The sequence below is a fragment of the Melozone crissalis genome, unplaced genomic scaffold (genome assembly GCF_028551555.1).
Source record: "Melozone crissalis strain CALT ecotype California unplaced genomic scaffold, PUWL_Pcris_2 ptg000027l_1, whole genome shotgun sequence".
NCBI lineage: Eukaryota > Metazoa > Chordata > Aves > Passeriformes > Passerellidae > Melozone > Melozone crissalis.
This window is the reverse complement of record NW_026535805.1, coordinates 75304992-75330252: the sequence shown is the minus strand read 5'-3', so window position 1 is coordinate 75330252 and position 25261 is coordinate 75304992. Positions and strand designations below refer to the sequence as shown.

Here is a 25261-nt window from a genome sequence, read left to right as displayed (position 1 = left end):
TCTATAATGCACACATACAATCACAAAGAATTGTAGATACTTAAACAATGACTAAAGGATCTTCCAGAAAATGTCCTCTGATACATGACCTAATTTACTTAAATTGATAGCCACAGTATTTTTTGTGACATCTAAAGAACAAAAATCCAAATTAATCAACAGCAAATTGTTGTAAAGTAAAAAATGTAAAGTAATTGTTGTAATTAAGTAACAGCAAATTGTCCTAAAGAATATTTGTAACAAGTAGTTCTTAATATGGAGAGAAGTATTCTATTCCTTTAGATTATCTAAATTCTCAGGCAATATTTAGAACTACACCACTACCCTGGCATCATTTTACTATTGGTAATAATGGCACTTAATCTTGCATGAAACCCAAACAACAGTAATCTATAATATAATATACCAGAATACTCAAAAATTACATTTTGGTGGTATGATTTAAAGACTAATTATCCTTGAATTCTCTAGCACATTTACTTCTATGAAAACATCAACCAAATGCAACAATAGCATGTGACCACTAAGTAGGCAGACAAAATACAGAATCTTCCATATAGTAAGCACAACAACACATTACACAATAGTATGCATTGTAAAACTCAATAATAGAAAGTGTAGTTATAGCCAAATTCCCTTCTAGATTCAATGCAAAACCCAGCAGGCTTTATAAGCTGAATTCACTCTTTCCTTTCAGAGCAGCGATTTCATTTTTTGATAAAACTGTTCTTGTGCAGAAAAGATCAAATTTGGAACTGCACTTATTCCTCTCACCAAAAGGATAAAACAGAATTCTGCTATAGTGTTTTACAAAAAGAGCATTTCAGTTTCTCAGATAGATTCAGCATTTATGACCACAATGCCCAGTATTAGTATTAGTTAAAACTGAGAATTTTTACTAAGAGTAACTCAGTCTGTTATCAAAGTAGAAGCATTTTATACACTCTTTTCCAACAGTTTGATAACTTATGTTTGGTTGCATCTGTCCAAAACTGAAGAGATAATGTCTGATCCAAACATCTAACTAAATTTCAGTTTATTTAGCCTTCTCTTCCATCTCTCTCTTGGTCTTTTAGGTATCTTACCACACATTACTCCTGAAACCATTATAATTTTTTTTCGACTAAATATCCTTCAAAGCACTCAGTAAGGGGAAAAAGGTTTATTCCTTAAACCTGTTATAAATCTTTTTAATTTATGCCAACTGGAAAATATCTTCATGCCAAAATAAAAAGGTGCAAGCCACAATTCCTAGGAAGTCATAATCCATCTTCAAGCATTTTTTGTTGCTTGTTCAAGTGTACAGAAGTTTCCCATACCTACAAACTCTTGTAAACACAGATTGCTTTAACAAACACAAAACCCTTACAGAGCCAGCAATTTCTTTGCTCTGGCATATTGTATGAAAAGGACCCAATACTGCTTTTCTGGGCATGCATGTTCCATAATATCTGTAAATAATACTGAAATGTGAGCAGTCTCAAGAAGAGACCTGCCCTGGTTTTCTTGCTCCAGAAATAAATGTCTATGTGAAAAAAACATATAAATCTGACCTTCAATGGGTTTTGATTATCTTTTATTGTTTTAATCTAATCAAAATACTAGTGGCACTATTATCAGACAAGCTAATTTTCTCAGCTGAATATGTAGTCAAATATTTATTTTAGCTGTATTTCAAGAGCTAGATAAGCATACTGTGCCTTTAAGCAATAACAATTTAAGCTGTCTCTTTTTCTTTTCTTTTCTCTCACTGTCTTTTTAATTTTTTTTTTTTTACTAAGTCAGCAAATTATATCAAAGGCCCTCAAGAATCTATATGATAGCAGAACATTTTACATCACTTACCCTGCTGGGCGAGTAGCCATATCTAACAAAATGCTTTTCCATTCCCTTCGCTTAAATTGCCAGATTCGTGCTGTTCCATCACGGCTTCCACTCACAAATCTAACAAAAGGGGGAAAAGTTACTCAGAGATCAAAGGCAGATCTGGACAGAAAAGACACCTGAAAATTGAAGTCCCAGACATTAGAATTCAAAACCAGAAGGTACGATTAAGAAATCCAAACAGTATCAGAATGCTGTACAAATGGTTTGAGGTAAAAAAAACTTCCCATACCAGCAAAAAAATTGAAGGCCTCTAAAAGGTCAAATCTGTTTCCCTATCCTGAGCCCCTTCCAAACTAACTGTTCCATGACTTTTGGTGCACCTTGCTGAGTTATGACACTGCACTGGCAGAGGGACAGCACAACCCAATGAACTTTCCAAGGGACAGACCCTGTAACACCAGGTCAAGAGGAGAACCCTGCCAGTAGAAGTGCAGACATGATTTAAAACAAAACCTATTCCCAGTAAGTTTGCATTGTACACAGAGTAAGTATTATGATATTTATATGAAGAAGTGTTTCCCAGGCTGAGTTTCTCTCCCATCCTTTTCATCACCCTTTTAGAGTTTCAGGGGTAGGAGGAGGAGAAAGAGGTGGGTGAAGCTTGGTTTACAACTATTTGTGTCATGATAAAAGTGTACATTAGAACATCAAATAGGTAAAGTGTCAGATGCTTCATAATAAACCAAACCATTTTCTTGAGCATCCTTCATATCCAACATTCAGAACTTAAAGTGAAACATTAAAAAAAGCATTAAGCTAGCTAAACAACACATTGTTAGATCTAGTTTGATAATTTCTGTGTATGCAGCAGTCACTTAACTGCAAAAAGGTTTACACATTAAAATATATCTAAAAGTACATGTATATGATATGTGAATATATATATACACACACATATTTCTCAGGAAGAAGTTCCAAGTATTTTTATACTCATAATTTTAGCAAATTCAAAATACTTCAATCATTACAATGAAAAAACTGTGAAACTAAGGAGTACCATTAAAAAGAAACAGTGAGACTCCAAGAGTTATAGACAATTTTACTGGATGAAACTCAAAATAAAGCTCTTTTTCTAAATAACACTCCCTGGAAACTGGTATTTAAAAATGTCTACAAGGTCAAAAAGCTAGCTCTGAATAGTGTGCTTACCTGCTACTACTATTAGAAAACTGAATGCTGTCAACTTTGTCCTATATAAAAAAAGAGCAGAAAAAGAAAAAAGAAATCAAATTTCTCCAAGTTATCCCCTTTTATCCAAATTATTACTTTAATCAAGTACATATGTAATTTTAAAAAATGTATTTACAGTATGAAACTCCAACTCTGATATCTTCTCTGGCTGACCTGATCCAAAGAAATAAACCCTAATGATGTGATCTGTACTCCCAGTGGCCAAAAACATTCCACCTGAGAAAAACAAACAGATAAGTCTTAAAAAAAGGCAATCTACTGTTATTACAATATTATCAAAGGGATGTAACATCAAATATTTCAATTTATTCTCTGAAATTTATAGTTTTATCTCATTTCAACTATGTCTGTAACTGACCTTTAAGTCAAAACAAGATTTAGAAACTCCAAAGTTTAACTGGAGCTGAATTACCTCACATTTGCTGTCAGTAAATATGCATCAGCAGATGTATCCGAAAGATTAGCTAACCAGAATAATTTGCTTACAGCTAAGCCCTTAGAAGCCTCCCTCTTAAAAAAAATCAAACGGAACTAGAGCTCCAGTACATTTTGATATTTTATCCAATTATTTATGTAGCATTCTTCAGTTACCAGCTCTAGAATCAATGAAACCCAGACTGTGAGAACTCTGTAATCAGCCCCTTCTTGTACAAATCCCCACATATTACACCTCAGATAAAGCTGACTCTCCTAATTATTCTGCAAAAAAGGTATATATCTATCCTGTTCTGAAAAGACTTGCAGTCACAAGAGACTTACTTACAACATTTCATGTTTAACTGTTTCTAGGAATTTCTGTAGAAGCAAGTATTAATGCATAAATTCTGAATTTATATTCTAAATATTTGGGGTCTTTTAACAGCCACTTAAATCCATCTCATTAAAATGAAATATGCTACAGTAACTGTACTGTACTTTATTATCTACTTCAAATGACTTCCTACACAGATACAAGGAGAGGAGGAAAAAAGAAGTTGTTTACCAGCACTAAAAGAAGAACAGATCATTTGGACTCCAGGACGAGGACGTTCTGTAAACTTCGTTGGCCTTGGACTACAAATAAAAAAACCAAAAAAAACCCAGTTAAATAATTTCCTAATAGAGTTTCAAGAAACGAGTCAGTATCTTAGAAATAAAGGACAGAAGGATAAAATTAAATATGAAGGAACAGATGGCTGCCCATTTATAAACAATTTTGTGTGACTATGCTTCATGATCTGATCTTTAGGAAACTAAGACATCCAGATGGACTAAGTAATCCACGCATCAACAAGAGTTGTAACGTAACTTAAATCCCATTTCCTTCTGATATTGCTACACAAAACACTCTCCTGAAGTTATCAGTAAGGCAGAACTGAGCCAGTTTCCCATGATGTTCAGTTTTAAACCACTGGGCGTCCTGGTTTTCTCCTGTGGCATATGCTTGCTTTGACTAGAGAGAAACAGAGCTGGGTGTTCTATACAGACAAGGATATCAAAGAAATTTAAATAAATTTGGAGTTTTTCATGGTATTAGAATATAAGAGTTTATTCAAATGACATATATCCTTGTAGGTTAGTTTCAAACAGTACCCAAAATGTCAGGACAAAGACTGAAGTTTGTAAGAGATTTTACTTTATGGCCCTCACTTTTCTCTAGGCATTTCAGAATCTGATGTGCAAGCAAAACTAAAGCTTCAGTGAACCTAGCACTTTAAGGATGTGTAAAACCAAAACAAACCAGATCAAGTTCTTCAATCATTATTTCAATTCTGTTCATGCATTACAGCAACCTCAAACCAGTAGGTGGTCTTGCACAGTATGCCATCTGCAATCTTCCCTCAAAGAATTAACTTACGAGAGAACAGCAGCACTACACCCACAAGTGTCATCACTAAAGATCTGCTCTAACACAAAAGAATGCATATTCAGAACTTATCCAAAATGTTCTCTTTTAAAAGCAAAATGGCCTGGATAATTCATTTCACCTGAAGGCAGATGCATAAAAGATCTTTCTCCACTAATCAGTTATTGCTATCTCAAAAAAAGTAATAAGCATTAAACCTTGGTGATGTTTATGCATAACACAAAGTAATAAACATCAGCAGTACCTGTTAAGGACTCTTTCTCCAAATTATCCATTCAATATAGGCTGTTTCTGTGACCTTTCCTGCAGGAGTTTTAAGGTAACTCCATGCAGATTTGTGACAAGAAAACTTCACAAGATACACTAAACAAGACAAAGATCTTTCCTACAAAACAGTTGAAATGTTCCTTAACTGATATACTAACAAGAACTATCAAACAATTCAATATGCAGTTTACATAACTTGGAACAAATGTAAATAAATAGGCTGTTATTTTCTTCCACTGTTGTTTGTGAACTCTGCCTTTGGCATTAGGACAGCTACAAAATAGAGAAAGTATGCACTTACATCCTAGTTCAGAAAATCAATTTAAATTCTCAAACTTGCATCTCTCCAATGTGTGCTATTTTAGGCATTAGGAGACAAGAGATTACAGCACTTTTCTATAATACAGCAGATTGCAAAATGAGTTGGGCAATCAGTATTTTTGTGAAGTGTGGAAAGGCGACAAAAGCTGGTTCTCTCCAGGATCATTAAAGTGTTTCACTTTAAATATATTTTCAATGTGTTTATTAAGTGTTTTATTAGTTTATTAATCTAACATGCAGACTAGCCAAACTCTGGTCATGTAGTAGTTAAAGCAAGACTTCTTCACAGATGTGAAGTTGTGTGATATAATCTCTCTAACTTAAGTCTTCATTCACAAGTTAATGAAAAAAGTTCAGCATATCTGAATTGTGATATATTACCAGCCCCTTTAACATCAAGTGCCTTCTGCATAATAAAGTGTTGTGGTTTGAGAGGAAATAAGTTTTCTGGGATATGCTGTGGTCAAGCCAATAGGTATTCAGATTTGCATATTGGCACCTGGTGTGGCCATTGGGGACATGAATATGCCTCTGAGAATACAGGGGTTAAAAGCAGAGCACTCCCAGGGGAAGCTCTCTTGGGTTCCAGCTGGGGAAAGAGTTCAGACCCCTGCCCCGGCCCAGCTGCTGGCTGAGCAGGGGAGGGGAGGCCATGCGGCTGGGTGAGGTAGGCCAGGGCCTTGGACAGAGAGGCCCCGAGGATGGAAGGGTGGGAGAAGCACCAGGAGGCATCGGGCAGCTCCTCCCAGGGGAGAGAGAGAGAGAGAGAGAGATAGAGAGAGAGAGGGAGAGAACAGCCTGTGCCTGCTCCCTTGAAACTCTTAACATGTGCCGGCTGTGCTGCTGAGAAGGAGAAGGGGTGGGGGATGCAGCGAGAAGGTGCCCGGCCACTGTGGGAGATCTGGGCAGGCAGAGCCCGAGCTTTTAACCCTTTTTTGGACAATGAAAACTTTGCAGAACATTAACCTTTCCTAGAAGAGAGATAGAGATGAAATGGAAGAAGGAAATGGGTAAGTGTGAAGGTCTGTGCAAGTGAAGGATGTTGGAAGAGTAGAGAAGAATCTTAGGTGGGAAGAGATGATGGAGTGGCTTGGCTGGACTTTTCTTGTTATAGCCATGGACAGAACCATGTTTCCTGTGACACAGAGACTGCATCCAGGGAGAGGCAATGGCTCAGAGCCTCTCTGAGCCACTGTTCAGTGTTGAGACCCCATGGGCCCAGGAGGTGAAATTTGGGGGAGACAGGTGTCCTGAAGGTGAGACTGTGCTCTTTTTGGAATGGGACAAAGCATCCTTAAAAGGACAACCCTAGAAGCAGCTCTGGTCCATGGGCAGTGGTGAGAGCACTGGGCATGGAAGGAAGAGGTCACGATGGCAGATGTTCTCCAGGCGGTGCCACATGTGACAGGAAACATGAGGTTTCAATGGTATTTCCTGGGGAAGCCTATGGCACAAGAAGGACTCCTCTCCTCTTGATGAACTGAGAATCTATTATCTAAAGGGTGGTAATGGACTGGGAGTTAGTGATCTGAGGGATGGATGTATTGGAAATTTGGTGGGGGGAGGAGGAATGTTTTTGGAAGGTTTTCATTTTTCTGTGTGTTCCTTTTTACATATAGTTGTAGTGCAGTTAATAAAGTTTTCTTTTCTTTATTTCTAAGTGGGGGCCTGCTTTGCTTATTCCTGGTCACATCTCTCAGACACCAGGGAGGGTGTATTTTCATGGGGGCACTGGCATTGCGCCAGCGTCAAACCATGACATAAAGCAAATGGGAAATATCACATCACACTGATGACAATTGAGAAATCAGTGTCCAGTCCAAAACAGGAATGTCAAAATCAGCATGTGTTTTTCCTGAGATTTTTTTCCATCTTTTTAAAATTATGGGAAAATAAATAGATAAGAAGAAAAGCAGTACACCAAGCTCCTCTATTCAAATCTGTGAGACAGTTCTGCTGCCTTGCTCATATGGTCTGTCAGTAACAGGCTAACACTGCAAACTTGTGATGCAAACAGGTGGCACAAGAAAAATGAAACTCAGTGTCTTCCTCTGAAAGGATATATAGGGAAATATTTCACAGTGCAACTAATTTAACTGTGATGCACTGACCAGTTGTAATAATAATTCTCCCTTAAACTTGAATGAAGCACATGACTATTTAGTTTCTGATGAGGCAGACTTTCTCACTCCTCCCTACTGCAAACTGATGCAGGATTCAACTCCTGTGTTTACTACCACCACCCAGAATAGTAAAAGAAGACTAAACCCAGGGTAAGACTTGATTGCCTAAATTTTCAATTGTTTTACCATCTTGTTGGGACTACATTCTGTGAATTCCTTGCCTGCAGCAACAACCAGTCTTCCTCTGTTTGGAAACTGAATTATTCTACCTGGAATCTTACTGCTTTTAGACAGACATGATAGCTTCCTGGTCATAAATCTCTTCAAGGAAAGAAGAAGAGCACACAGGTGCCCCTGTAACAATAAAGAAGATGCATCCACACTAATCACACAATCGTGTGAACAAGGTTGCTCACTTTCCTTTGAACAACCTGAGAATTTTGTGATCAGCTGCACCAATGTCTCTCTCATCCTGTGACACTAAATCTATTGTAATATGTCCTTTTGCAGTTCATCAAAACAAAGCTGTCACTAACATCTCCAGACTGAGCTATATGTCTGACCCAAACACAGAACATGCCTCAATTAACAAGGCTATCAAAAAATAGGAGAACAACTAATTTCAGACATACTATTAATTAAATAATATAAACTGTAGCAGAGTTGTTGGCAAAGCTGAGTTACAAGATTTTTGCAATCTGAGAATGAAACAAAATAAACATTTGCAAAGATAAGGAAAAACCACAGAAAGTACACAGTGTAGTTAAAAATAAAACTGATTATTTTTGAGAGCACACTGAACACAATACAAACTCTGCCTCTCCCCTATTCCATGAAAAAGTTCAGCAAAGTACTAATGGCACTGCCAATCATCTTGAAATGACAATCAATCAACCACATGATCATCATGAGGCTGCCCCTCACCAGTGGCACCAGGTGATTCGAGAAGTGTTGAGTACAAAAAGCAGGCATGGGATATATTGATTTTTTTTTTCTTTAAAGCAGCTAAAATTTCAAGACTTTACCACCCATCCCCATTTGAAGCATGGGATAATTTAGTGACACATTTTCATCACCGATAGAAATTGCATCCTTGAAGAGCAGGCTGCAGTCAAGCTCAGGAGGAACATGAATTCAAGTTCTGACTTAAACATGTTTACAGCATCTTTCCCGTGATCTACTCAGAACTCTAAGTCTTGTTTGAAAGTTCCAATTTCTCCATTCGAGGGTGGGAGTTGTACTAGAACAAGACACAGGGCAGCAAGCTCAGAGGCTGAACAACCACGGTAAGATTTTGTTGTCCCTGCCAGCTTTCCTCCTCTTCAGAAATATTGAACAGAAGAAAGCCTGTATTTTTTACTACATAGATAAATGGAAGGGTAAACCTCCCATCTTACCAGTGATACTCTCTTCCAGACGGCCTACACATCATATTTTTTTAATGTAACTTCAAAAATGGCATTATGGCAAAAATGCCTTATGACAAAAATTAACAGGCATCTTTCTTTCTCTTGATGGTCTTATATTGCTGGTACTTGTTTTTCCCCAGCACATAACTGAATGGATGTAGAGGGAACCTGCCACACTTCTGCAGCTCTGGGAGGAGAACCACATCCAAGTGTGTAGGAAGTGCAACCACCTCACTGAAAACTGCTCTGACAATATACACCCATTGCTGAGCTGCACTGGCCATGGAATGCAGCCTTCTTGTGGAAAATTACACTGGATTGCAAGTTTCCCAGTAAAATTTATTTTGGTTTACTGGAATAATCATGATAAGCACATGAGTTTACAGGAAAGTTTACAGCTTAGCACATGAAGTAAAACTTCCCCTAACCAACAATTTGGTAAACTAGTTTACTGTTCAATTCAAGAAATTAAGACTCATCCGTTTGTCCGACTGTTTTTGGTATTACAAATGGCACACAATTATACTCCAGGCCTAAAAGACATACTTGTTTCTAATTTAGACATTTTCATCAAGTTTTAGTTTGGATTAAAAAGCATCAATTACTTCAAATACATTACAGTTCTCTTAAACAAAGACCTAAAAGAAGAAAAAGCACACAGTGACGCCTTTTAATATCTTTATATAATGCATAATACTCCTGTGGCAAGGAGTTTTGTCACTCAGTTGCATGTTTTGTAAAGAACCATCTCCTTCCACTTTGAAAATTGATACTTTCATTTGATACCTTCTAGAACCATAAGGCCCACAAGCAATTCCTCATTATATTCCCTCTTCAGTACACTCACAACTGTACATTACTCATCTTCATGTATTCCTTTTTTTCCAGACTGAAGAAATACAGCTTAATGACTTCCTCTTCTTCTCAAACCCAACATAAAAAGTATTCCAAAACAGAAGGTAAGAGCAGTAGAAAAATTCCAGTCTCAAAATTTAATCTGCACTCTGTTGTTAAGCAATACGAGTCACTGGCATGACTTAGGTTACCAAACCACTTCCTTGCTGTGCTGCACAAGACATCTCAACTGATCTGTTTTCTCTATGCCCCTGTCTAATCACATCTGTTGAAATGACTTCTACATGAAAGCATACCTCAAATATCTTCTCTTCCTTTAATATTTGCTGAGTACATCACTAACAATTTTTATTCTTCAAATATACATCACTATGGGAGAATCCCCTACCATAATAGGTACCAATTTTCTCCCTCTCTAAGTTTTGTCTCAAGACAAATCTCATCCAACTCCATGATTCATTCAAACTTTCATGGTTTCTAAATAATCATCTCGCAGCTTATATATTATAATCTACCTAACTCTCAAGGATTCACTATTTTCTAATGACAGAATTAGTTTCAAAAATCAATTCCATAGACTAAACCTTTACTTAGGAAAAGAAGAAAAGAAAGAAAAGAGAAAGATAAAAGAAAAAAACATGTGGGCTCAAAAGGTTTACCAGTCAGAGAGACTAAAATTTCATCTTGTCAACAAGAGCTCAAACTTAGGAAGCCTTAAGAAAAATAATGTGGTGGCAACTCCTTTCCTTCACACAAAAATAAGCATGTAAGCTATCTCCTCCTGTGCTCAGTAAAAAGGGGAGTCTTAATTTGATTACAGCATGCACTAGGCAACAGAGGAGTAAAACATGAGACACAGCTTCATTTACAGTTCCAAAAGAGAGACAAAACATCCAGGGAACATCAAAATAGTTAAGGCCCTAACAACTAGAAAAGTACCAATGCAAGTGTGCCTGCATGCTCTGCACAACCTCAGCACACTGGAAAAAAAAGATTCTAGCAGCAATTACCAAAACTACAAGGAAATTGAACTTACCTGTGAGGAACATATATCCATAAGAACATATCCCATCATCAGAGCTAAATCACTGATGATTACTAAAACAACTATTTCCAATTTTAAGCTATAGGTTTTAGTGATAAAGGAAAATAAAGAGCAAAGAACATTTGAAATCTGCTGAGCAAGTTGATTTTAAAAAACTGTGCACAAAAGTCCTGACAACATTTTTAGTAACTTTGAAGGCAGAAACTTCAGGCTCAACTTCAGCCATCAATAACGGCTGTCCAAGAATTCTGCCTTCTGCCATGTTACAGCCAAGAGCAACTATGAAAAGGTAACGCAGTTAAGGAAACAACAAACATTAAAAATATTCTATCCTGATTTATACTATGACATTACTGTCTCCTTTAAAAGTGGATTTTGTAATATATATCACAATAATTTTATTAATATAATTTTAATTTCATTTGAAATTGTGATGACATCAGAATAACGGAGTGCCAACTTTGACATTATATTAAACAAAAAACCTCAACAGTGGACTCATTTTCGAAATTAACAGATATACATTATCACTCCACAAAATGTTGTATTAACAAATTAGTTTTTAAGAGATAAGCAAGCAAGCTATAGCTACATCAGAAATACATCATACCCAACAATCATATACTGAAGTAGTCAATGACAAAATGACAAGCTTGGTTTAGTCACATTTTTTTTCTATATTTGTACATCATTCTTAATCACATAAACAGAAGTAGCAATAAATAAAATATCAACTAACTTTATTTTAAGGGTGCCAGCATCCCACAGCCAAAAGCATATAGTTCCATCTGCCCCGGTTGAAGATAAGTATCTCTTTGATCCACTGCATAGTGGAGAGAACTGGGAAAAGGAGGAAGAAAAAAGAAAAGTTTTCCTGTTAATCTGTTCCAGATGTGCTAAGGAATTCCCCAATTCATCTCAACAGGAAAAAAAAAAAAAAGTCAAGCATCAAACCATACTTAAGGGAAACTGATTGGAATGAACACCAAAATAGCAAAATGTTGCTCTGTCACTCCCTCCAGAACAACCCTTCTGGGTTACTTGCCAAAGCCCTCCAGGTACCTCCTCCCTCCCCACCAACCAAGTTGCACAACAGCATGTAAGTCATGCAAACAAAACCACAGTACTCCCAGTGACTGCAGTTTTTACTCAATGCACTTCTGCTCAGAATCACAGCCTTCAAAGAAATGGTACTTCACAACAGAACTGCCCACATGTGTCATGCAGTTTTTTTAAACAAGGATTATGTCTGGGATTCTTCAAAGGTCAGGCATTTTGACAATAAATGTGTTTTTTCACAATGCATACCATGAAAATTCCTTCCCACTTCAAGCTTACTTGCCAGGCATGCCTTTCTATTATGCTGAACATTCTCATGACTGATTTTGGCAAAGTGAAAACCTACCTGCAATGATGTTATAGATGCACTGTGGCCCTGCAGGACTGCTAAGGGTGCACAAGTTCGAAGGCACCAAACCCGGATCATTTTATCACAGCTTCCAGCAGCTATCATGGTGTTTTCATAGTTTACTGCCATATCAGAGATTTCAGCTGCATGCCCTCTCAGGGTAGCCAACAACCTTCCATCATCAGTTGCCCAGATTTTTACAAGGCAATCATCTGACCCCTAGAAGTAAGGTAGAAATAATTTCAACCATACCATTGGCAGTTTTGATGCTAGAGTTAGCACAGTGAAGTGAAAAACAGAACTAGTGACATGCAGATACTCCCACCCATGCTTTTAACAGTTTTCCACACTGCATTCAAAACACAAGTTTACTTTGATTTTCAACAGTATATACAAATCATGATGCATTTATAATACAGATCACAAATCCTACAGCATGTTGGTTTATGCTTCAGTAAGACACTTTTTCCAAAAATCCAGCACAAATGAAGAAGTTGTTGCAAGACATTAAAATAAAGATTTACATTAAAAGTGAAAGTTAATTATAAACTGGTATAGTCTACTATTTATACCCACATATGTTCCTTATCTTCCTAGTCTCATCATTATCATACTTACCACAATAAGTTAGGTAAAGAGCATTTATGAACAGCTATTCCATTACTAGGACAACTATTATAAACCTGCTTAAATATTCACATTCACAGAAACATCAAAATGATCATTCTTTCTCAACAAATTCAAGAGGTTTCATCTACATATTCATACTTAACTAAAGTTTTGCTGGTCTTCCTACACAAATTTAACAGCTACTGGCCTGTATACAACAAATTCCCACCCCTAACAAAAAAATTCAGAACTCATTCCTTCATTTTTTATTGCATTTCTGTGCCTTCCTGAAAGTCTGAGCATCTGCACCACACCATGGCTCAATACCATGACATTTGAGCACTGCACACACACTGACAGACAAGGTTTATTGTAAACATTTAATTCAATTACTTAGGTTTAGAAGCAATACAAAGTTGGGTTATAATATCCAGAGCACTGAGCTGCTACTGGACACACACAGGTGCTACAGGTTACAATGTGACACCACCCTTATAAAATATCACCAGTTTTTCCTATTCCATCTACTTACAGTGCCTCTGCACATCTGCCTCTGTAATCTAGCAACTGCACTTTAAAGACAGCAGAAAGCATGGCAACACTATCATCTACCTTTTATAAAATACCACCAGGTCTCCTAGGCAAAGGAAATAGTTACAGAAGCTTGTTCATAATTATATTTTTTGCCTCTTGGGTGAGAAGAGCAATGATACAGCCTATACTATTTCTACCTATGCATAAAACTTCCATGCTGAGATTCTGTGGAACATATTTGCCTCTTTTAACTGCTAGACCGCCACAGTGCCAGACCAGGGAATACAACCAGAGTCTGAGTTACAGCAATGAGCAGAGGACAGAATCACAGAACTGTTGAGGTGAGAAGATACTTTGGTCTAGTCCAAACTCCCTGCTCAAATAAGGTCAGCTAGAACATTATGCTGTATCTACCACTCAGGTTTTGTTATCTTCTGAGCATCTACTGAAGGCACCCTCTTGTTCTGTCACCCAGGCCCTTAAATGAAGGATGAGAGAATACCAGTCCCAGCACCAAAGCCTGTGGTACACCACTAGTGACTGGCCTCCAGCTGGACCTCGTGTTGCTAATCACAGCCCTTCAAACCTGAAAATGCCCTAATCTGCCAGTCTCACAGTCCACACATCTAACCTGTACATCATCAGTTTGTCAGTAAGGATGTTACAACTGTCTGAAAGATAGTATCTGCTCGTGTGGTTCTGTTACCATGATATGAGACTGGAGGATGAAGAAACATGCATATTCTTCTCAAAATGCAGTCACCACCAAAAAACCCAAGAAGCTGAGACAGAAGGATATGTGTGCTTGCTGGTGCGTAAAACTGCAAATAAGAGCCTCACTGCTCTAGAGAGACCTGAAATTAGGGGGAGGGAATGGCAGACCCAACACTAGAAGAGGTAGAAATCAGTTACAGACGAAGATGTAAAATGGTGAGCAAGGAAAAAAAATAATAATTGTGGCACCTAATACCACCTGGAGGGCCCCCAGAGGTCTTTTTAGTAGCAGCAAACCAAGGCAAGAACATCAGCATAAAATGGGCCTGCTCCCTGCCAGCTGGCTATAGTGTCTCTATAGAGGCACACATTGTACATCTCCACTGCAGAGAAAAAATACTGTCAGCCAAGTCTCAACAATGAAAATGAGGCAAAAATAAGGCAGGGGGAAAGAAAACAAAAGAGAAAAAAGCTAAGGTAAAATTATAAATTCTGTAGCCCCTTGGCAAGACATCAATATTAGACTTCAGACAAATTCATGTGTTGCTATCTGATCTGAATGGGACAATCCAAACTCTTAAAGTACTGTTGTAATTCTACTAACAAGGGTATTTGGCTTACACCACAGCTCATGTTTCCAAGGTTGTATCCACAACTGCTACAAATTATATACCTATTAAAAAGCATCTGTCAAAAGTGAATCCTGAAACAACTTCAGCACCAAGAGAGAATTGATGACTGCATAACCACGGTATGGAGTAAAATTGGTTCATTTTCCTACCATTACACACACTTGTGGGATGAAGTGAAACTGCCAAGCAACACACAAATTAATCTTGGCTTGGAAATCTTACACGGACTATTACACAATGCTGTTTATTATTCCCTAGAAAGAACAATCTCAGCAGAGACAGGAAAATAAAGGTGAGGAGAAAAGGAAGTTTTTGCAGTCAGAAATTTAAGTAGTGCAGGAAGTAGAGAAGACAGTATTTTTGTGCATGGGTTCTGCAAGTCATGCTTTTCAGTAGAACCAGAACACAAAGTTTCTACAAGCTGCAGGGGAGCAGCTACCTCACCACAGTCTTCCCCACAGGTTGCAAGGGAGTATCTATCCCAGCACCTGAAACACCTCCTCCTCTTCCTTCTTTCACTCATGATAAGGTCCTGCAGGACTGTTTCTCTCCCTTATTTCACTCCTCTCTCCCAACTGCAGCCACCACCCTGGGATTTTTCTTCTCCTCCTTAAATACGTTATCCTAGTGGCACTACCACCATCACTGATGTGCTGAGCCTTGGCCAGCAGCGGGTGTCTCTTGGAGCCAGCTGGCATTGGCTCTGCCAGACATGGAAGAAGCTTCTGGCAACTTCTCCCAGAAGCCCCCTCAGCACCACAACCTTGCTATGTGAACACAATAAAGACCAACTAAGCTGGTAACTGTCCCATTTCCACTGTCTTTAGGCAAAATAGAAGTAACATCTTTCTAGCAAGGACAACATCTCCCAGATGACTATGACTCAAAAATGTGCTGAGAACACCTTTTTTTCCTTTTAACTTGAAACAGAACATGAACAAAGCTTGAATTTAGAGGCTTTCAATCCTTCAGATGTCAGGTAGAACAAGAAACAATTACGATGCAGTTTCCAGAATCAATTACAAATCTAAAACAACACAACTAACTAACATCACACTGAAGGCTGCAGATTAAAAATGTAAGGCAAGAACAACTCCCCACTGATGCACACAAATTTACATACCACATTAGAGACTTTAGTAGTTGCAGTGGTCTAGATTGAAAAGAACTGACACCATTTCATTATACAGATGCAATTACAACACAACAGTTCATGACTGTTTATCCACTGACTATATGAGGCCAGCTAGAGTAACTTGGGTTTTAATGAAATGCGGAATATAACCATTTGCCAACAACCCCTTAAACATCCACCCGAAGAAGACTGGATTCACCTCAAAGTGCAGAGATAAGTTGTTCAGTCCTAGGCCCTCCAAAATGAAAATTCATCAACCACAATTAATATCTATGGCCACTTTATTTAACACCTGAAGTAATCATGATCTAAACTGGGAACTTTCTTTCAAGCAACTAGACCAGGACACCAGTCAGCAAAGGAATGCCATCAAAACTCTGGGGTTGCAGAAACATATCACCCATCTCCATCTCCCATTTTATTCCAGGTTGTTCTACTTCTCTCTTAGATTTTATGAGAGAATTCTCTTGACAGTAACAGCAGTTTTTTTCTTTCATGCATTCTGCCATGTCATATACAAAATAAATCCACAACACAGAGCCTATTTCCTGGCAAGTAAATCATGTATAAACCACAGGACATGAGATTTTAATGCCTGTGATTCAGCTTGGTGAAAAAAACAAAATAAATATGAAAATTAATCTCTTCTATGCCTGAAGTAACAAGTAAACTAATAAATAAGCCTGTTCAGAACATTGCAAGGTGTCCCATTCCTTCAACCACACATTTCCCCATGGGACACAGCAAGACATATGTGGGCAAAAGGGAGAATCATATTTACAACTGCCTTGAAAGAATTTTAGAAGTTAGGACTGCAAGGCAAAATAGGAAACCTGAACTGTACTTCTATCAGCATTGTTCAAGCTATCTGACATGAGGTTAGAAGGACACAATCAAGCTCCTGAATCCACACAGGTATCAATTACATCCAGTGTTTGTAGGAATCCAATAACTGCAGCCAAAGCATCCTGGACTGGCATGAAGTGTGTTTATGAAAGCTTTGTCTCTACTGAAACTGACTACTCACCAAGAAATCTAAATATTACACTGACATCTATGTGGTTTTATAAATCCCATTCCTTTGAAAACCTGCAATTTCAGTACTGATTTCAGACATCTGTCTAGAATTTATGACGTAACAACACAAAAAAAGGCAAATATTTAAAAATACTAAAAACACTAGTATTGAAAAAAGTTCCTAGGATTTCATAAAGACAATTTGTTGTGAACCAACATTTGTTACAACGCACCATGTGATTATTCTCTCTCTGACTTCCTAATCTAATTCTGTGGTGGCAGTTCCTTGTTTGCTTATGTTTTTTGCTAAACAAAGCCAGAAGAAAGAACCCAAACAGAGTAAATCCTTTCCATTGAAAATGAACATTTTTCTCAATGAACTACACACATCAGCAACCACCATCACATCTCTAGTGTTCAGATATATATGCCAAAACTATTTTAGAGTGTAAACCAGCATGGCTATTAAAAAGCAAATATGAGAGGAACAGTAGTAAAGGACTTATTCTGCTTTTCATTCATCATCATCGTATCTATCCTATATTCAGGTTTTGGAAACAACTAGGTGACAAATTATGTGTACTTAAAAATGAAAAGAATCTACAAAAAGAAAGATTTTGTACTCACAGTAAATATTCGCCTGCCAGTCCGATCAAAAGTTACACAGTATACAGAAGATAAGTGTCCTAAAATTCGCTTGTGCATCTTCATATGTTGATAGACTGCAGTTGGAACAAGGCGTTCAAGTCTGTATTTTCCATTTAGTTTTCTTGAAAACAGGGTATCCACTACCAAATGGGTAAAGGCAAAAGAAGAGACACATTTACATTGCATTCATAAACTAAAATACTTGACAAGGATGGAAAATTTATTTTAACACTGGACCACCTGTGCATATGAACAGCTTAGTATAGCAATTCTCATTTTGCCCTAGTTAGAGAAAAATACAAAAGTAGCCTATGATACAGACAGGGAAAAAGTACTGAACTGCAAGGCATAGTACAAATATTCAATATAACTTTGAACTTGAAGTGGAAGCCCAAATTCAGGAGTACTGAGGCAGCTTCCATGAAGGAGTAACCTACTTCAAATATAAAAAGTGTAAAAGCTTCCCCATAGTTATTAACTGAAGGTCAGCACACATTCAAATCTCCTCCAAGGCAACCTGCTTCTTGAGGTCTGCTCAAACATTTACCAATCACTTGTAAGACCGTTCATTTTTTAAGAATCCTGCTACCCACGACAGCTAAACAAATACACACACAAAACCACCAAACAAAAATTTACAAATGAATTTACCAAAACCTACAGAAATTTCTGAGTTTGACTAACAAAACTTTGTATCAAAGAACTTGGTGATATTTTTCACGTTTAAAAGCTAACAAGTTCCAAGAGCAAGAATTCAGTTTAACAAAATGGAAATCTTTCATCAAGAATGTCAGAGAAGAAAATTAAGCTCACTGAAATTAATTTTAAACTGCTATTCATGCAATAATAAAGCAACAAAGTATAATATTTCTCTGCATGGATACATAAACATTAGTCACACTCCATATCCCTATCAGACCAAAGAATGGCAATGGTGATACATTTTATAATCTACAGAACTGTGACAAGGCACATAATATAACATTCACACACTGAATGGTGTTGGATGATTTAAAGAAATTTGGAAAGGACCACAGTCAGTCATCCAGTCTAACTTCCCTGCTCAAGCAGTACCATCCCAGAGTACATGGCCCAGGACTGCACCTAGACAGTTCTGACACGTCTCCAGTGAGGGAGGCTCAACAACCTCTCTGTGCTGTTGAGCAACCTGTATGGGTGCATAGTCACCCATACAAGGAAGAAGTTCTTCCTCAGATTCAGGCCAAAGCTTCTGTGCATCAGTTTCTGCCTGATCCCTCTTGTCCTATTGCTCAGCAAAAACTGAGAAGAGCCTGGCTTCTTTCTCTTGGCACCCTTCCTTCTGATACCAGCAGACATTGATATGGTCACCTCTCAGTTATTGCTTCTCAAGGATGAGGCCCAGCTCCCTCAGCCTGTCATATTTATCTCAGAGAGAGACACTCCAGTCCCTTAATCATCCTCATAGCCCTCCACTGGACCCACTCCAAGACCTCCATGTCTCTTTGTGCTGACAATCCCAGAACTGGACACAGCACTCCAGACTGACCTCATCAAGGCTGAGTAGATCACTTCCCTTGACCTGCTGGAAATGGTCTTCCTAAGGCATCCCTGGACACCACTGGCCTTTTTGGCCACAAGGGCACTGCTGGCTCATGGACAACTTGCTCCCTAGTATCAACTGCAAGAGAGCTATAAACCCCTCACACTGCTCGGGTTTGGCCCAGACCAACAGAACAGTGGTTCATAAGCCAGCACAGGTCAAACGATGTCAGATATGCCAATTTTTACAGTGGAATTGTAGCAACTCTGTAAGAACACAAGCTTCTTGTGTTATAGCCAAGTGTCAAGTCCATTGGCCTCCGGCCCTAATTCAAAGAATTCTTCCTAGTTAAAGAAGCTCTGTGAAGAAGTGGAATTATTAGCTGTAGAGCAAAGCACTTTTAGTCAAGGAGCAATTGCTGTCTTAAGGCTCTACTGTTTTTTCACTCTTCCCTCATACCAGAAAAACATGCAGTTGCATTTGCTTTATGACAAACTTTTCCCTTGCCAGCAGTCTACTGCAGAACAGCAGGAAACCAAGATTAGTTTAGGCACAAGATAAATCTAGTTTTGGTATCTGACAAATCATCCTATGTTTAGAAAAAAATCCTCAACAAAAGAATTACACATACAAAAAAAGAAACCAAACAAGTACACACGCACAAAGAGAATAAAGGTCTTGGTCCCAACAAAGTGAGTTTACACAATAATCCCAAACCACACAGAAATTACCTTTTGTCTACTTTTAATATAAGATGGATATGGTTGATGGATATCCCAATGCCTTGAAATGAAACAATAGCTCACAAAAACTGAAAAAAGCTTAACTAAAAGTTTAATTTGTAGAGATGTGTCAATGAAACAAAACTGCAGGGAGACTTTGGAATAAAACAACAAATGGCTTTACATAAGACTGCAATTTTTAATATACACCTGAATTTATAAAAAACTTCTGAAATACTTGAGATCAGCTTCAAGCTTGAGAGAGTTTATGGGAGTGAGTTGTTTAGTTTTGGGGGGTTTTTGGCAACACTGGAGAAGATCATTTTAGCAGAACACAAGCCAGTGTTTCTAAGAATGGTCTCACTGATGCCAATCACCAACGGGCAACTTGCTACTAGTTCACATATCCCTGGGAAACTCAACAGGTGAAACAGCCCTTGTTCAGTAACAATCAACCTACCAGAGGATATCAAAGGGAATACTGTGACACTAGAAACAATACTGGAATCCGTCTTACTCTTTAGCCTTGATCAAAATTTAAAACATGTAAAAAACTGGTTAAAAATAAAACTAAGTGAATTAAAGAACAATCTGACATGAAAAAAAAAAAAATCCACAGTATTATGAACTTACATTCTCTGGGAAGAATTTTTTTACCAAGTTCATGCAATTAGCAGAGGGGAGGGGAAGAATCAATCTCCCACAGGTTTAAGCACTATCCATAAACACCTAACTTTTAGGACTTCCCAAACTGGGGGGTATCTTCTGGTTATTTAAAATGGAATTCTTACATCCACCACTGTTTTTTAATATCCCTTTCATTTAACTACCCTTATATTTACTCTTATCAACATTGCCAAGAATCTATCCTGATTTCTCCGACCAATTCCCAATTTTACTGCAAACACCTGCAAATTAAGCTAGCACATTAACCTTTTTTCCCCTTCCAGAGTACAGGTAAAAATCAAAAATACCTGTGGGAAAAATTCCTGCATTCAAACAACAAACTTGATTTTTTTTGTCCAAGCCAGGATGAAAAAAGTTACCCACTGTCATAATAATGCCTTTGTACAAATTATAGGCCCTTGGTTTTATAATAATTGTTACCTCAACACTTGTCCAGTCTGTACGCTATTTAGCTAGATTTTAACTGCATTTGAGAACAATGAATTTAGAAAACTCTGCAACAGCAAGTCTAATCTCTCTTGTTTTAGCCATATTAGCACTCTTCTGTCTTTGCTTGGCCTCACACAGATGAGTCAGTGTGAACAAAGCTGTTAATCACAGGAAGAATGACAAGGTATAAGTAGTTAAATGGTTGCAGTGGGAGCCACAAACTACATAAGGGAGTGAAGGAAGATTATACTTTATCCCAGGATGCGTTAGAGAATGCTGGCTGGACCTTACAATGAGTCAACCAACTAAAAGGGAAGGGTTGTAAAGAAGAAAACAAGAGAATAGAGATTGCATGCTCCTTGCTGGAAGGGCACTGTGAAATGGACACGGAAATTAATACTACCTTAGGTTTACATTCCCATCTTCTACTTACACATAAGGTTCTATGTTTAAAATAAATAAATAAAATAGATTAAAAAACAGATTTTACTAAGTGGTTGTTACAAAACATAGTATGATAAACAACCACTTACTCCTAAATGATATTTTGGTTTCAAAATTAGAATTCTTCATATTTAATAATCAGTGAAAGCCAGTGTCTGAGAAAGCTGTGAATTTGTTGACATTGTGAAACTTATTCACAAATTTTATTATTTTAATTTGCTAACAATTCTTTACTAACTGGTTCCAAACAAAATTAAGTGGCTTCTAGCTTTTAGTAACTCATGTTTTAGTAACTTACGGGCTTGTGTTTCTATACTATGACCAGCCTCCAAGACTGATACAGTCTAGTACCACCCAACCATTGGCAAAGGGGGGAAGGAACCCAATGTATTCCAAGCCCCCTGCTCAAGCAGGGTCAGCCAGAGCAGGTTGCTGCATCCAGTCCAGTTTTGAGTCTCCAAGGATGAAGACTTCACAACCTCTCTGAGCAACCTGTGTCAGAGATCTTATCACCTCCCAAAGCTGTTCTCTTATGTTTAAATTGAAGTTCCTCTATTTCAGTTTTGGTTCATGATCTGTCATGTCAGGATGCACTGATGAGAAGAGCCTGGCTCCATCTTCATTGCATGCTCCAATTCAAGTATTTATAACCAATGATAAACTACCACCATCCTGCCCATGCCACACTTTCTCTACTCAAGGCTAAACAAGTCCAGGTCTCTTGGCTCCTCTTTGTATAACAGACACCACAATTTCTTCATCACCTTTCTGGTCCTTTGAGAGACCAGTTAACAGACTGTCCATGTAGGTCTTTTCCTGAGGAGCTGGATCCAGCACTCCAGGTGTGATCTCATTTGCACTGAGTAGAGGGGAAAGAACACCCACAATCTAATGGCAATGCACTGCCTCCAGCAACCCAGGATGATGTTTGGGTTTTGTGTGCAAGGTCACATTGTGTCTGACACATTCAGCACCAGGACAGCCTAGTCGTCTTCTCCACAGCTGCATTCCAGCAGTCAACCCCCAGTATATCCACTGGTACATGAAATCATTCCTCCCCAGGGGCAGGACCTCTGCTCTTCTCTTTGTGAAAATTTATTAGATTCTTGTTGACCCATTTCTCCACTCTGTCAAGGTCCTTCTCAATCATTCACTACTCCTGGATTTCAGTTGTTTGACAAACTTTTTCCATCATCCAAGTTATGTTCCATCATCCAAGCTATTAATGAAGATGTTGAATAATGCTGGCTCTTGCATCAACTTCTGGAGCACACCATTAGGGACTGGCTCTTGTGCCAGACACTGGAATTCACTCTGCTGATCACAGCCCTTTGACCCCAGCAGTTCTGTCATATCTTTTCAGTTTGTCATTGGGAATGTTATAGAAGTCTGTTCAGAAAGCCTTGCTGAACTCAGGATAAATAGCATTCACTACTGTCCCCTAATATCCAAGCCCCTCATCTCCTTTAAAAGGTTATTGGGCTAGTCAGGCATAATTTCTCCTTCTTAGATCAATACCAACAACTCTTAACCATGTACCTGTCCTTTCCTACCTTGACCTCCAGAAATATTTGCTTCATCACTTGCCCAGGGACTGAGATGAGGAGGACACACCTTCATTCTATAAAGTCTCCTTCTCATTCTATTTCAGGTCCCTGTCCCATTCAGCAACAGGACTACTGTTCCTCCTACTGCTGACAGACCTGAAAAGCTTCATGTGTTGATTCATATCCCTCACCACCTTTATTGCCAGAAGAAGTCCAACTTCTGTTACTGCAAAATCACAGAACGGTTGAAGTCAGAAAGGACCTTTAAAAATCATCCAGTCTAACCCTACTTTGGAAGAAGGGCAAAATATTGCTCAGAATCTTGAATCTCTAGAGTTTAAAAAACCAAGCAGGGTAGAGAAAAAAGCCTGCCATTCTTGACCTAAAGGCTCTAAATGTAAAAGTTTAAATTCCTTTTTTCATAAGGGCCACTCAGGAACCTAAAATGCAACTTTGTTTTTAAAATATTGCTTCTGCTGTCACAATTCACTGCTGCCAACAACCTTAATCTCAAAACCACATATCTCAAAGTGTCAAAAACACAAAAACACCTTATTTGTTTGGTTTCCTGTGGAACAATGTAAAAATCAAACACAGCTGATGGAAGTGGTGGGAGTTTTCAGTGGAACTTACAAGAGTATAGATTTTTCTCCCACTCAAAAGGCATGCAACAGGAACCAAATTAATGCCTTCAAAGTTTGAGAACTTCTCTAACTCATTCACACCCCAAATAGAACAGGCAGCTCAAAGAAAAACAGAAATCTGTTAAAAGGATGATAAATTTAGGGGTCTGAAAGATATGGCAGTATTAGCCCTCTTTTTTTTTCACTTGGCTTTCTTTCTACTTTCTAATTTTACCAAAATGATCAATTCTACCTCCTTATTTACATGGTCTTATCCTTGAATATAGAACATGCCTTAAAGATGGGGGACAGTAATCTGCCTTATCCACTATCCAGTGATAAATCAAATTTAATTTTGTACCATATATAGGTTACATTTTTAAAATGCCTACACAAGCTTTCATTTTCTTCCTTTCTGGAGTTGTATTTAACTAATGGAAGTTCTGTTCTGAAATCCAGAATCCAACTTCATTCCCTATCCAGTCACACAAAAATAGAACCAGATTCAGAAGAATCCTGGAAGGATACCCAAAGGATATAATTCACTTACAACTCTTACCCTTATTGAATCAAGTTTCATTAACTTAAGAGGCTAGACAGGCCTCTAATGAATACCACAGAATTCAGAGCTGTTAAAAATAGTAGTAGAGACTGCTAGACAACTCCTTCCACTCTCCAAGCTGAATGTATCAAGCATTCTGTTTGGTGCTGTTGAAGGCTTTTTTTCTCCCTTCTTCAAAGACATCCAAGACCAAAAAACCACCAAAAAACAACCTGCTTGAACTGAGTTCTAACTTCCTACCATTCCCCTGTTCAGCTTTCAAACTCTATATGGTATTCCAAGTCTCTTGACTTAGACATGACTGTCAACCAAGTAAAAGGATTAAGCTTGCTATGCTATCAAGCCAAAACTTGTCTCTGGTCAAATCATGAAGTAAAAGAATATCAACTTCTAACTGGAGTATTTCTGAAAACACAAAAATTCTATATACACCTCAAACTTCCCGTACAATATTCATTTGCTTGATGAAAGCAACTGCCAGCTCTTCCTAATTCAGAGTGGAAAAAGGTGAGATATTTCAAGAGACAGAAAACAAAAATAAATGAAAGCTACACCATCTTCCAAAGTTCCCTGACTTCAGTAATACCTCAGTTGCTTTCACTATATAGTTCCATTGGTACTTTACCCAGAGTTCCATGACTTCTACCGCTTATTTATTCTTGCACACTAACAAGTCATTTACTTTAGTATAATTCACTCTAGACATGACTAAATGTGTATAACAAGATGTTACTTTTACACACATCTTTTAATAGAAATGCAGTCTTTGCCTTTATTTTCTTCCTATGGTTAACAGGATAATAGAGTTGCACAAAGTACTGGGCAGTTAGGTTTCACGCCTAAAGTATTTAATGCATTTCTAAAAAAAGACATTTACACTGCTTTCAGAACCTGGCATTCTCTTTACAGCCAAAACACCAGTACCACTTAATAAACATACTGAAAAAAGTGTAAAATATCTCAGAACTTTTCTTGAGATTGATTACTCTGCAAACCTGTGAAATACTGATTTTGGAAGACAGATATTTTTTGCTGGTCAGGGTAAAAAAAATCTTCTTTGTCTGGGACAAACAGCCAGTCTCAT

General features: G+C 37.9%; 1 protein-coding gene across 1 annotated transcript in view; it reads right to left on the bottom strand.

The window, feature by feature from the left end:
• PHIP (pleckstrin homology domain interacting protein) overlaps positions 1 to 25261 on the bottom strand; it is a 109008-nt gene that overhangs the window by 69569 nt on the left and 14178 nt on the right. Inside the window, exons 7-13 of the mRNA XM_054279370.1 lie at positions 17621 to 17781; positions 12350 to 12571; positions 11684 to 11784; positions 4061 to 4131; positions 3194 to 3294; positions 3037 to 3077; positions 1846 to 1944 (exon numbers count right to left, since the gene is read on the bottom strand). Of these exons, the coding sequence (XP_054135345.1) occupies positions 1846 to 1944; positions 3037 to 3077; positions 3194 to 3294; positions 4061 to 4131; positions 11684 to 11784; positions 12350 to 12571; positions 17621 to 17781 (796 nt within the window). The remainder of the gene's footprint in view (positions 1 to 1845; positions 1945 to 3036; positions 3078 to 3193; positions 3295 to 4060; positions 4132 to 11683; positions 11785 to 12349; positions 12572 to 17620; positions 17782 to 25261) is intronic.